Below are 13,766 nucleotides of genomic sequence, written 5' to 3'. Positions count from 1 at the left end.
TAAATTCTTAAAAAATAAATAATGAATACGAGGATGTAAATTAATCTCTCATCTATATCTATATATATTTATAATGTTGAAACAAATATATGGTCTTTCGGCTTTGCATGTGTCTGTGGGGTCCGTTTTGATTAAAAAAATCCTCTGATTTTGACCACGGGATGTTGAGTGTCATCAATCGGGATGGATTTTTTTTTTAAAGGAGGAAAACTGGAAAAGGATGTAACTGGCTCGCTGGTACCAGCAATCCCCCACTCACCCACAAGGTTGAAACGGCACCGTTACACTAGACTACCACAAAATAAAATCATAATTCATGTTTTTTTTCTTTCTAGTGTCCCTATATCCTTCCATAGTTCCATGCTGCCAATTTTTGCTTATCTTGCCTCTTTCATTGGATTTTGATTTGGATCTTTCTCACTTTTTAGGGTAACCACGAGCCGTAGAGAAATACTTCAAAAATATTAACATTGTATTATTATTTTTCTTTTGAAAGAAAGAAGTTTAGAAAATTCTATTCAAATAAAAGTATGTTATTATTTTTCTTAAATTAAAAACCCAAAAATATAAGTGTTACACTGAAAATTTTCAACATATTTTATCTACACTTTCATGTTTTTTAAAAAACTTCTCAAAGTGTCACTTATTTTATAACTACTTAAAGTCAAACATAATTATTATATAATTCTTAAGTGATAAATTATTAAAAAATAATTATATCTTATTGATATAAGTAGTATCAATTATTTTTTTTAAGTCATCTTTAATTAGGTAGGCTCATACCTATACTAGATCACTCTTATACAATAAAGCATTATTTTTTTTTGGAGAATTTGGGTCAAGTCTAGCAAATATAGACAATGGAGAGTGAGATGCGATTAAAATAGAAAATTTGTACTGATTGTTTGAAAAAAAATTAAGAAATGATTTTTTATTGCGTCTACATATAAAAAGAATTCCCTCCCAAGTTGCTATGAAAATAATGAAATATAATGCTTGTAACTTTTTTTTACCTTATTTTAAAATTTAATAAAAGTTTTTTATATTATAAAAATAATGAATGATTTTATGCTAAGAAAATTTTAATATAGAAGGTTTTGAGCTAATCTCTCACTCTCTCTGAATTTGGTAACATTAGTCTTTTTAGCATTAATTTAAATACTGCTACTAAAAAAGTGTTACCAGATAAATTGATTCATCATTCATTTACATACACATTCTTACTAAAAGGCTCCGTGCAACGACACTATTTCCACAGCATTTTGAATGTTTGAATTTGAAATTGTACGCAACAGTGTTTTTGCTTTTGCAAGCTGTCAATTTGATTTTAGGTTGAAACATAATTGCAAATTTGAAGGAAGCTATCTTGCCAGTTCGTACGTTTTCGCCCGTGGGATATGGATTAGGATAACTTTATATCGCATGCCGTGTCCACTTCAATCTTTTCCCCGTTATAGAAAGTATTCGATAAGCTTGACAATTTTATTCAGTAAGTTTTTCTTTATAGCATTATTGTTTTCTTATGTCAAAAAAATAAAATAGAGCAGCATTGGTTTCCTCTACAGTTACCTTGGTACTTTTACATAACCTAACAAACATTTTTTAATTATTAAAGTTCCCTTTGTCTGACCTAAAAAAAAAATCAGTTCCCTTTGTCTTACTCTCAATTTTTGATTAAATTAAAGTATAATTAAGCATGACATTTCAAAAATAATTTAGAAAAGCCAATTGTTTTATTACTTAGAAATTACTTCAAAGTATAAATGCAGTATTTATTTGTTTAGAACCTAGAATTATTTTTACTCACCACCATAAGGCATTTCAAAACAATGTACAGAATCCAATTACTCTTGACAGTTTAATATTAACTTAATCACTTTTAATTCTATCAAACCATGAAGTAGCACACAATTTACAAGTCTCATTCAAAATCAATTCCATTATAAACATTAAAAATCCAAAATTGTTACTTTTCTTAAATTCAATTCCAATTCTATTGACCACAATGGTAAAGTGATTTTATTTTTGGAACGCACGCTGGCGTTAGCGCAATAGTCTTTTGAAGTATGAACTGTATTTTAAGTTGAGAAAGACAAACCACCATTCCAGCCACTTGAAGATGGTGGCAGCGACCAACTACTCCACCGGAGCAACACAAGACGAGAGTTCATCAAAGTTGGGAGAAACTAAAAATATATACATTGAGGTCTCTGAAAACCCACTTCCCAGATCCCAGGTCAGCAATACATTGAATCAAGTTGAAAAGAAAGCCGTGATGACTTCCCTGATGATCCAGTTGCAATTGTCACATATATATCTACACAACTGGGTGGCTACAAAAGAGTAAGAACCTCTAAATCCTCAAACTACTAACCTACTACTATATCAGAAAGTTAAAAATCACCGATAAAATATGTTACATAATACGAAGGGAAGTGGATATTACATACATTATCTTTGTTAGCATAGACAATTTTACTTTTCAAATATCATTTTCTCGCATCATTCCATCTCATTTGCAGACAGTCTTAAGCCTCTTTGCAGCTTGGACAAATCCCACAATCACCTGCAACTCGTCCATTTGCTTCACAAAACAGACAGTATAATTAAGAAATAGAGTATTGTAATTTATTTTAAAAAATTAAACTGCTTATTAATAATCAAAATATTCATTTGATATATTATTATCCTTTAAAGATTCGGAATTTTAGACAAGATTTTTAAAGAATAGAAAGAATCATTTTCATATCAATTAATAACAGAGATTAGCGTATAACAAAAAGTAATAGAGATAGCTTGCTATAAAAACATAGTATATGCAGTTCACCACTATAAAAACATCATTTACAAACCATAGAACACTTCAACGATTACTATTTAAGACAAACAAATATGCAGTAACAGATTTCAAAATACCTGCGACATGAAATGCCTCTGAACAACGTCTACTAGTTGCTCTTTTGATGGGTTTGGGACCGCATCCACCTACAGAAATCCAATTCCAGAAGTAAGTACAACGGGGACACATACACACGATGCCAAAACCATCTTTTATGGGAGACAGAAACCTAACGGTTAGTACTAGGGAATTTACCAGATTAAAATGTCGCCAATATCTCCACAATGCAGCCATTTCAAGTTTGCTCAAGTCCACCTTCTATACAAAACATTTTTAAAAAGCGTCAATAATTAAAATACTAACTAAGGAATAAATCATTTACAGTGTCAGTGGGAGGAGAAATAAATTAAGGGAAAAAAAAAAGCATAAAGTTGATATACCGCGGACCCATTTGGCATAGAAACGGATCCCTTCGACTGTGAATCGCCAGAGAAGGACCTACTCATGGTCTTGTGAGATGATCCCAATGTTCTATGCATTCTATGCCTCGATTTGTGGGACTTCTGTGTGTCGTCCGATGCTGAGAAATCAAACAAAGCACACACACACACACAAAAAAAAAAAAAAATAGTGGGGTCAACAAGGATTAAAGTCAGACAATAGAACTTTAGAGATAGCAAAAGCAAAAGGAGAAGACATAACGGATCCAATGTTACCAACCTCTCTCACTTTGGAAACCCACGGATATGGAAGCCAAAACAACAATTAATTAATTAAAATATCACAGCATTATCAGTCAACATGCAAGGCTCAATACATGGATCACAATACCAGTCAGCAAGGAAGACAACTAGAAACTGTAACTATTAAGTGTAAGCTGAACTCACCCATATCTGATCCATTCCACGGCATATTTTCAAATTCAAGGTCATCATCTTCCTCGTTACCGGTGGGTGCTTCAATCACGCTAAGAGCATTCCTTTGTAGCTTCACTTCAATACCATTTGTAAGAACCTGCATTTGTTTATAAACAATTAAGAGCAACTTAAAATGGCTCCATGAAGATAGCCCTGAGAAGACCTTGGTTTCAATGTGAATTGTTCATATAAGATGTACAATCAATCAGTTTTGTATAAACAAACAACAGAATCAGAATTGGGGGGGGGGGGGGGGGGGGGGGGAGAAACAAATAGGGAGCACTGTATAATTAAACCTTAAAAGAATATCACTGATTCTGATCGAAGTAAAATAAAGATTAGTCTCTTGTCAACAATAATGAAAACAAACGCGTCTGTGTGATTTAATTGCTACGAGTATATTAATAGCACAGGTTTTATCCAAGCATGTACCTTACTTATCCCCAGGAAAAAAAAAAAAAAAAACATGAATGTAATGAACATGCAACAAATCAACAATCCCTAACAGAACATCGCCATCAAATCAGAGCAATGTCAAAATGGCATAAAATACTCAATTCAGAGCTCATAACTCAAATTACCAATACCAACAACAAAACCAAACCAAAGATCATTTAATTTACTTCCGTCTATAAAATAAAAGCAAGCGAAATATCCAATTAAGCACTGATCCTCATAGAGCACCTCATAAAACACCAGATCCAGCAATGAAAAAAGACATGCAATGAATACCCACAAGTAATGATTCAGAATAGCGACTCAAAACATATATGAAAGAATAAAACCTATTCAATCCGCAACAGAAAGTACCAAGCATTTGAAATTCTAAATTGAACGAGCTCAGTGAATAATTTCAATAAGAATTTGTGCAGTAGTGGGGTTTAGAAGTTAGAACGGATTAAAACCTTTCGATTAGTTCGAAAAACTTGAATGAAAAAGGGGCTTCAGAGCAATTAAATTTGATCAGAAATAGACATGTGAGGAAATAATAATGAAACAGAAAATACCAAAATTGACCGACACAGGACATTGGTTTGAAGAATCACGCGGTAAAATAATGCAAATAAACGACATTAAGCAACCCAAAATTAGAATCAAGCAATTCATAATACGAATTGTCATTATGAATGGTAGAGAAATAAAACTTACCAGCCAATGCCATCCACCTAGTCCAACGGCCTTCTTAACAACACCTTGAAGACCGACGAGCACCGATTTGGTGCGGTTATTTCCTGTTACGACCACTTTGGTGTGACGAGGAAGCACCGATAACTCTTCTTCGCTGCTATCTCCACAGCTCTGCAAATGGGTGAACCCACCATTGACCGAACTTTCCATTGCCTCAAGCATTTTCCAATTCCAATTCAGCCGCTCAAACACCGATACTCCGATATCAAATATCGAAACTGCATTCGTATTGAAGATCGTGCATTGCTGGTGAAGAATGTGGGAGTTTCAGAAGCAAAGGAGATAGGGTAGTGGAGAAATTTGGGAAATTCTGCAGAGAGAAAAAACACGGAGCAGAGAGAGAGAAAGAGAAAACGAGTGAGTGTGACTGGTATTGTTTATTGGTGTGTTGGTATGAATCCCGACGAGACGAAATGGCCCAATGAAAACGTGCCACGTCATCCCGGGAGGGTGGGCTCTTTAATCATGCCCTTGGACAGAGCCGAGGTTACGGCATGAACATGATGCTGGGTTTGGTTGTGAGGAGTTACTCCGCAGCTTCACATTTTCTCACTCCTTATTTTATTTTAACTAGTTCTAAATCAGATATTTCATGTCTTTATATTTATTTTAAATAAAGTAATGATAATATTTTTTTAAGAAAAATAACAATGCTAAGGAAATTAAAATAATTAGATATATCAAAAGTATAATTTAAAAATAAAAAGTATGTATAAAAAACAATTTTTTTTATTAATAGAGATAGAATTCTTAGCAATAATAAAGTTATCTCTCAAAGTAAGATAATCATTCATGCTCTAAGCATTTGTTTTACTAAACACAGCTAGCCATTTTAGTGTTGATTTTTTTTTTTTTTACAAACAAAAAAATATTTGACGTAATTGTATACATTCAACTTGACTCGTCTTGAGAGCTTTGAGATTACAAAATTTATGGATTTCCAAATTTACTCAGCTTCTCGCAGTGTATTTCTATCCAGCAAGAAGTAATCTTGTAAATTTTATTTTTTTTTGGCTGAATTTACTAATTTAGTACTGAGATAAAAACCCAGCTGCCCAAGTACATAGGAAAGCCTCCTGGCAATGTAATTACCGCAGAAGGAGATTTGGTTACTAAATATATAATGTTTTGTCTGTTATAAACATGAAATACTATAATGATATTTACGGTCAACTTTCAATTGCAGAAAATATCGATTTGTGGCCATGTGCAAATCTACTCATGTACACATCCAAGGTTTATAAAAGGAATGGACGAACAAAAGAAACGAATAGAGTTCAAATGTTCATTTTGAATGAAACAATGAAAAAAAGGGGACAAAATAGGGTATTGGGTATTTTGTAATAGGATAATGTTAATTTTCTAATTGTTCTTTAAAATGGTTTTGTACATGAAAATAAATTATTCTCATTTGTCTTTTTTTTTTCTTCTTTTAAATATCATCAAGGAATCAATTCATCATAGTTATTCAAAAATTGAAAGTATTTTACTGACGATTGTTAAAAAAAAAGTTACATTTTCTTAACTAGAAGTATGATTTTAAATATGCACCATAATTTTATTTGATTTGAATATAATTACAACTCATGAAAAATACATATGATTTCATGATTTGTATAAAAAAAAAACGTGTTGCAGCATTAATTAATAGTATTTTTAAAATGGAAAAGCATTGTAATTAAAACACCCTGTTTACGATATTATCTTATTTTCTTATAGGGAAATTAAAATGGAAGGAAAAGGCAAAGGGACAAATAAAGTACGTAACGTGAAATAGAATGGAGAACGTAAACGGACACGCGAAATTCATCGAGTGGGACCCACTTGCACAGAAGTCTGTACCTGCCGTCGGTGTTGTCCTATCCATTCCATTCCACCACGGGAAATTCCAACTCACTGCTCTCTCCCATGTCCCTCCTCACAATGCCACGGAGCCACAACAAACAAACAAACAAACATTATAAAATTAATTAATTAATGATCCTATTTGTGTTGTGTTGTGTTGTCTTTTTTTTTTTTTTTCTCCCGCCAATTTCCCGCCACAAGGGAGCAACACGAGCCTTGTGGCGAATCCAGCCGTTGGATACGGCAAGAGATGATAAAATTGGAATCTCAGCGGCATGAGAAGAAAGAAGGGAAAAAAGAAAAGCACAACGTGTGTCCTGTTACCTGGTATTCGTCATCATCATACTAAAAGTTGAAAAAAGGAGGGGAACTCGACCTGTTTCTTGGACACCATTCGCATAAAGGATAATTAATGCTAAGAATTCCGGAACAACGGTAAATTGCTGAAGAACCATACCGCGTCTCAAGAGGATTTTTTGCTTATTCGTTTCCTTTGTTGAAACTTTTTTATTATAGTCCCAGACAATGTGAATCGCCCCTTGAGTTCAGAATCAGATCTCCTGCCTTAAATTGTACAGTACTACTACTAACATACATTCTCCCTCTACTTCAAACATAAGAAGAATACTAACCAAGTTTTAAAATATTCGAAAATCAATCTCAGTTTTTTTTTTAATTTTGATTTTCAAAACTGTTGAAAAATAAAAAAGGAACTTCATAATAAATTTCAAAACCATTCTGAAATTAAATAAATTTCTTTATCTTCAATGTCAAAATTTTATAATTAAAAAAATATCAATCTAATGAACTGACGATAGTCGATAAAATGTGATTATGATCGGCTATCACAATTGTTACTAGCGAATAATGACAACGATCACAATCGGTATTGACAATTAACAATTAGTGATCCATAATTAACATTTCATTGTGACGGATAATCGACAATCAAATATCATAACCAATGATCCGAGAGAGAATGGCTTGAGGGAGAAATGCTAGAGGATTAGAGTAAAACTAATTTTTATTATTTTTGAAATGGGGTAAAATCGATTTTTAAAAAAAGCAAAAAACCAATTCAAACTTATTTTTATCAAACACGTTTCTATTTTAAAATTGCATTTTAAAACAAAAATAAAAAACTAGCAACCACTCAAATGAAACATAAGAGAGTAATCATATTTAATTACATTAATTTCAATTATTTTTTTTAATTTACCCGTAATTAAAACTAACATATCAATTAAATTAATAGTATTTTAGGAATAATAGCCATTAAGTAAAACAAATTTATTTCAAAATTTCTTATGCTTAAGACGAAGAAAAAAATATTGTATTTAAAAACAAAAGGGATAACTTCTTTTTGGAATAACTTGTTATTATATAATATGTTAAATAAAACAAACTGAAAAGTTAACTAAAATCTATAAAATTATTTGATTGAATTGTAACTATTGGATAAAGTTATTTGTTGAACTAACTGAAAAAATATAAAATTATATAAAAAATAAAATAATCAAATTTTGTCTTAAACAGAAAATATTAACAATAAAATCTAATAATATTTAAAGATAAATAGGAAATAAAAATAAAAGTTAAGAATTGACTTAGCTCGAGTAGCTTATAAAAAATACTAAAAATTATTAAAAAAAACTGTTTACCAAATAATTACATAATTTTTTAACTAATAAAAAAATTAGAAACTAAATAAAATATGTTACTTAACACCCTAGTAATGTGATTCCGTGTGATCAAATGATCATTTACTACACCAAATAGGTCAATACTGACTTCACCCCAAAAAAAAAATGCCAATACTAGAAGTATTTGACAATTTTTGTGTTCACTTTCAATAGAGCGCTGTAACAATGTTTAAGGAGTAAAAATAATGTACTTAATTAATTAGACAAAATGTTCACCTAATCATGTCCGTCCCACAAGGTTGTGAGCCTATTTCCTAGTTAAGAACCGAAGAATGAATGAGTGCACACTCTAATCATGCGTTCTGTCATTGGCTGTGTGTTTGCGGGGTTGCCATCAGGACTTGAAAGGCATATGCAGCCTGAGACGCTAGTTTCAACTTTCAAGGACATAATTTCGAATCAGATTCTAGGTAGGTCTTGCTTGCACTGGAGCAGGGAAAACTGCATATTCATATGTCTTGGGCATAAAATCACTCTGGTGTATCTCTTTCTATAAATTTGTTTAAGTTAAAAATTGAGATGATTATAGATTGTTTAATAAAGAATATCTATTTTTATAATAATTTACTCAATCAATTGAAATATACTTTCTTGATATAAAAATATTATTTAACTGTTTATAAAAAAATTAAATAAAGAGACATTCAAAATCTGCAACATTAATATAACTTTTGCCTAATAGTCTATGAAACATACAACTTGTGTGTGACTCAGGAACCTTCTATGTTAGAAAGTTAAATAGCAATTGATTAATTAGTCTATAAACAAATGAAATACTAAAATACTATTGCAGCGTGTGTGAATGATTAATTTTAATAAAGCATGTGTTTAAAAAAAAAATAGCAGTATTATTTTTGTGTAAAATTGTTAGTAGACAAGCATGCCCTGGCCTGATTAGAAAATATCCATCCAGAGATGATGGATGAGCGAAGGTGTCGCAAAGAGAGACGTAATGAGTATGATATCGCGGGGGAAGGAAGATAGGAGGAAGATGGTTATGCAGTAGGTCTCAGGGTCAGAAGGAGTCATTCCAAGCAACTAATGGCAAAAGTGGACAAAATACAAAGGGGCTCCACCTTGCTACAACTTTCTGGTTCCCTCTGCCCCTGCCTACCTTTTTTCACGGTAACATAACACCCTTAGAAATACTACTGTAGTACAATCCATCAAAAATAAAAAAAAGTAGATAACAATGGGTGCTCCTTTTTAAATAATATTCAACCTGCTTTAATAGTCTCTTAGACTTTTTTAAAATGTAATTTTAAGTCTAATTTAACTTTAAAAGTTAATTTAATGAATAAGAATTGTTCCTTAGTTATACATTTTTATATGATTTTATCTTTAATTAATGTAAGACTTAACTTTTTTTCAATAGAATAGGAACATGTTTAGTGAACTTTTGTTAGAAATAACTTTTTATGATTTATTTGAACTTATTTTATTATATAAATAATTGTGTGAGTATTTGAGAACATGTATAATAATAAAAGTATATGTTTATAAACTATTTTCTAACATATTTTAATAAATTTTCAAAAATAATTTAAAATCATCCAAGAGTAAATTACAGTACATTACACTTGAAATGTGAACATTACACCAATTTTTTTATCCATTAAAATTAAATACAACTATTAAAAAACTTATAACACTCATAGACTCAAACAATTAAATTTAGACTTCCTTGGTTATGAAGATTATACCATTGTTCCTTATGTTAAAATGTATACTTTCTTCCCATAAGAGATTCGAGCATGTAATACTTTATTATATTTACATATTTTTCCTTAAAATTTCATCAGTTTCTAATAATAAAAAAGTTATAATGTTCTTCAATATAGTAATATTTTTCATGGACTATTCTTAATGAAGATTAATTATTCGACCATCTCTAATAGAAGAGTACTAAAAGTGAATCTTCAGAGAAGAAAAAAGAAGTGAATCTTATACATTTTTATAATGTATACATTACCTACCAGACAAGAGACAAACCATTTACGAGTTTTATGATTCCGATCGACACATTAACTAAATGATCATATTTTTTAACTTATAATAAAATATTTACATTTTTTTTCGTTGATTGATTTGACTAAAAACATTTTTTAACTCTTCAATTAAGAAAATATATATGTATTGATAATGTTAGTCATTTTACTTTAACATATTATATTACACGTGTTTGTACAAATTTATTTGAAGACATTATGTTTCAAATGCTCCAAAAAATATTTGAACCTCAAGCCAACAAATTACTGCAGTTTCTCATTCTTAAAGAGAGAGAAAAAAATATATAATAATAATATAAAAAGTTTTATATAATTATTAAATTATAATTTATTAAGTATGATAAATTTATTATTAAATTATAATTTATTATGTATGATAAATTTATTATTTTTTTAAATAATTATCTTAAGATAATTTAAAGGGTGATTTATGATTACGTGTAAAATTATTTTCACATATAAACATTAAACTTTTTTATAAATGCCTTTTGTTGTCGTCAAAAACAAAATATTTTCCATTTAAGAAATTATTTTCAATACTGGTGGATAGCAGTTTGCCGTTTCACCATAATTCTAGAAGGGATTTAGATCCTCTGCAGTTATTTTTAAAGCTGCTCCTTAAAACAATTGTGGAGGGTTCAGTACATTTGGAACCATTCGCGGGAAACGAACAGTATCTCTTTATAATCTTTTGTTACGGTTCGAGAATATGACACCTAAGTCTTTAGTTACAATGAGGAAAATTTGAGATGAAACTGTATAGACTTTGAGAAAAAGCAAACATAAATATTATTATCTTACAATATGATTAATTTATGATATTAATGAGAATATAATTTTATCTATGATTTTAAAAAATATATTAATTTATTGATTTATTGAATGTACCAATTTTGCAAGCTAGTAAAACTGGAGTAAAAAAATTATTTCAGAAAAAAAATATTAATTTATCGAGCATTAATTTACGAAGAATAACGATATTTTAAAAAAGACTAGTTGGACGAGTTGTACAAAGCAATATACCCTTAGACAAACAATGTGTGCATTTGACAAAATACAAGGAGAATGAATTTGAACATGACATGTTGCAAATTCTTAGTCATCTTTTTCAAGTTTTGAACTTAGATATTTTTTTCTGTTTTGGATTAGGGTGTCACCGATCTCTTCCTCCTAATTTTTTAAACAAAAAACAAGCACTTATTTTCATTATTTTTCATGCTTATTAGTGTTTTTTTTTTATTATTATTAGCATTTTGCGTTTACGGAAGCTTAGCTCTACATAAAAGCACCTAGATATAGGTTGAAATATAGCCGTTAAGTTTATTAGAAACAGTTATACTTCATTAATATTAACAGTTATTGATGCGAATGAACCAGTACCAATGGTTATAAATAAACCCGGATGGTGGTGTTTGTTTCGGGTTTTTTTACTGCTTTTTTGTTTATGGTTTTTTTTTTCTATTTTCAATTGGAAATAATTCTTAAATAATCATTGGGAATAGAGTAACTCATGAAAGGTGTCACGACTTAGTTATTACAATTTCATTCTTTTTTAATTAAAGTTAAAATTATTTATAACTGTAATTAATATTTTAAAGTTGTAAGTAATTTTTTTTCTTGTGCGACTTTAAAATTATAAAATTTTTTCTTTTGTTTTATGACTCTAAATTCGTAAAAAAAAAAAAAATTAATGTTAAAGTTACTTGTTTTTTTTAAATAATAGTTTTTAATTTTTTAGGGTTTTTTTTTTCTAATTTTTTCAAATTATAAAAAAATTATTTATTTAATTGTCAAATACATAATTTTAATTTTACTTATTAATAATTTTTATTTAATATGGTATATATATTTTATGATTTTATTTTATATGTTGTTAATTTATTTTAACATTTTATTATTTAAAATATATTAAGTATTTTTAATATTGTTTTATTTAAATATTTTTGTTTATTTAAAATTTAGATAATTTATTAATAAAAATAATAAAAAAATTAAAAACAACATAATACGTTAATATAAAATGAACAATAACAATATAAATTAAAGAAAAACATAAAAAGTAGAAATTATATTAGTCATATACTTGTTTGTATGAACAATCAGTAGAATTATATCATTCACTTTCATAATGAATATTTCATAGGCTTATTTGAAATTGATCCGTCCATCTCATTGTATATTGAAGTCCATACTAAAATTAAAAGCAACATAATACATTAATTTTAGTATGTATTTTTATTAATAGATTATCTAAATTTTAAATAAACAAAAAATATTTAAATAAAGTAATATTAAGAATATTTAATATATTTTAAATAAAAAAACATTAAAATAAATTAACAACATATAAAATAAAACCATAAAAAATATATAGCATATTAAATAAAAATTATTAATAAGTAACATTAAAATTATTTATTTGACAATTAAATAAATATTTTTTTTATAATTTTGAAAAATTAGGAAAAAAAACCATAAAAATATAAAATATTATTTAAAAAAACAAATAACTTTAACATTTTTTTAAAAGAAATATTTTACAACTTCAAAGGCATAAAACAAAAAAAAATAAAAAAAAACCTTTACGACTTTGAAACCACAGAAGTAAAAATAATAAATTACTTACCACTTTAAAGCTTTAAAAAAGAATTTTAATTAAGATCATAAATAATTTTACAACTTTTGTACAAAAGATACAAAGTCATAACAAATATCACGATTTTTACGTGCTAATTACTAACTAACTTATAAAAACAACCCCAATTAGAAAAATAGAAAAAAAAAATACCCCTAAAAAGTAATGCGTATATCTGCACAGTCCTTGCCCTATAAATTAGAACAATACACACCAACGCATTGGCCATGAGTTAAGATAGGGAAACCAGCCGCTATTAATGTTATATATATATATATATATATATATATATCAGCTGCACTCCTTTGTGACACCCTTTTTTTTATACTCTCTGATAAAATTTATTGAAAATTAATTTCTTTTAAAATTTTACTTCTCATTTATTTTAAGGACTAAGAGGAAAACAGAGAAAAACAAAAAAAATACTAACGGTTCTGTCTTAATTGACAGTACTGTTTTTAATGATTGAGGGCATTACGCGAAGTAATGGTGAAGTTCTTATATTCATTCATGAGGTGACGCGATTAATTTATAGGTCTCGTAGACATTTGATCCAGAACTGGACCTATCGTCGATCGGTGTGCGTCAGCGCCAGAAAAAACCATTCATGCATTCAGAGATATTAGTGGT

The 13,766-nt window shown here is 29.0% G+C and overlaps 1 protein-coding gene across 2 annotated transcripts; it reads right to left on the bottom strand.

Moving 5' to 3' along the window:
• Nucleotides 1–2,166: 2,166 nt before the first annotated feature.
• LOC114414673 lies at nt 2,167–5,410 on the bottom strand. 2 transcript variants are annotated; one of them, XM_028379024.1, is made up of 6 exons: nt 4,906–5,410; nt 3,727–3,853; nt 3,280–3,419; nt 3,095–3,154; nt 2,917–2,985; nt 2,167–2,584 (listed from the first exon to the last, which is right to left on the bottom strand). In XM_028379024.1, the coding sequence occupies exons 1-6, from the start codon at nt 5,104–5,106 to the stop codon at nt 2,513–2,515; spliced, it is 669 nt and encodes a 222-aa protein (XP_028234825.1). In that variant the 5' UTR covers nt 5,107–5,410; the 3' UTR covers nt 2,167–2,512. The 2 variants fall into 2 exon arrangements, with proteins under 2 accessions (XP_028234825.1, XP_028234824.1); XM_028379023.1 differs by having other exon boundaries at nt 3,095–3,157; nt 4,906–5,393.
• Nucleotides 5,411–13,766: the final 8,356 nt, after the last annotated feature.

This window comes from Glycine soja, chromosome 6 (assembly GCF_004193775.1).
Source record: "Glycine soja cultivar W05 chromosome 6, ASM419377v2, whole genome shotgun sequence".
Taxonomy (NCBI): domain Eukaryota; kingdom Viridiplantae; phylum Streptophyta; class Magnoliopsida; order Fabales; family Fabaceae; genus Glycine; species Glycine soja.
The sequence above is the reverse complement of the archived record's forward strand: the minus strand, read 5'-3'. Positions and strand labels throughout refer to the sequence as shown.

Excerpts from the sequence above, each read along its gene's own strand:
- LOC114414673 (XM_028379023.1), bottom strand. The coding sequence starts at position 5,106 with ATGCTTGAGGCAATGGAAAGTTCGGTCAATGGTGGGTTCACCCATTTG. Across the intron at positions 3,854-4,905 it reads TAGGTGGATGGCATTGGCTG|GTTCTTACAAATGGTATTGA; the intron begins GTAAGTTTTATT and ends AAACAAATGCAG. Across the intron at positions 2,585-2,916 it reads AGAGGCATTTCATGTCGCAG|CAAATGGACGAGTTGCAGGT; the intron begins GTATTTTGAAAT and ends TGTTTTGTGAAG.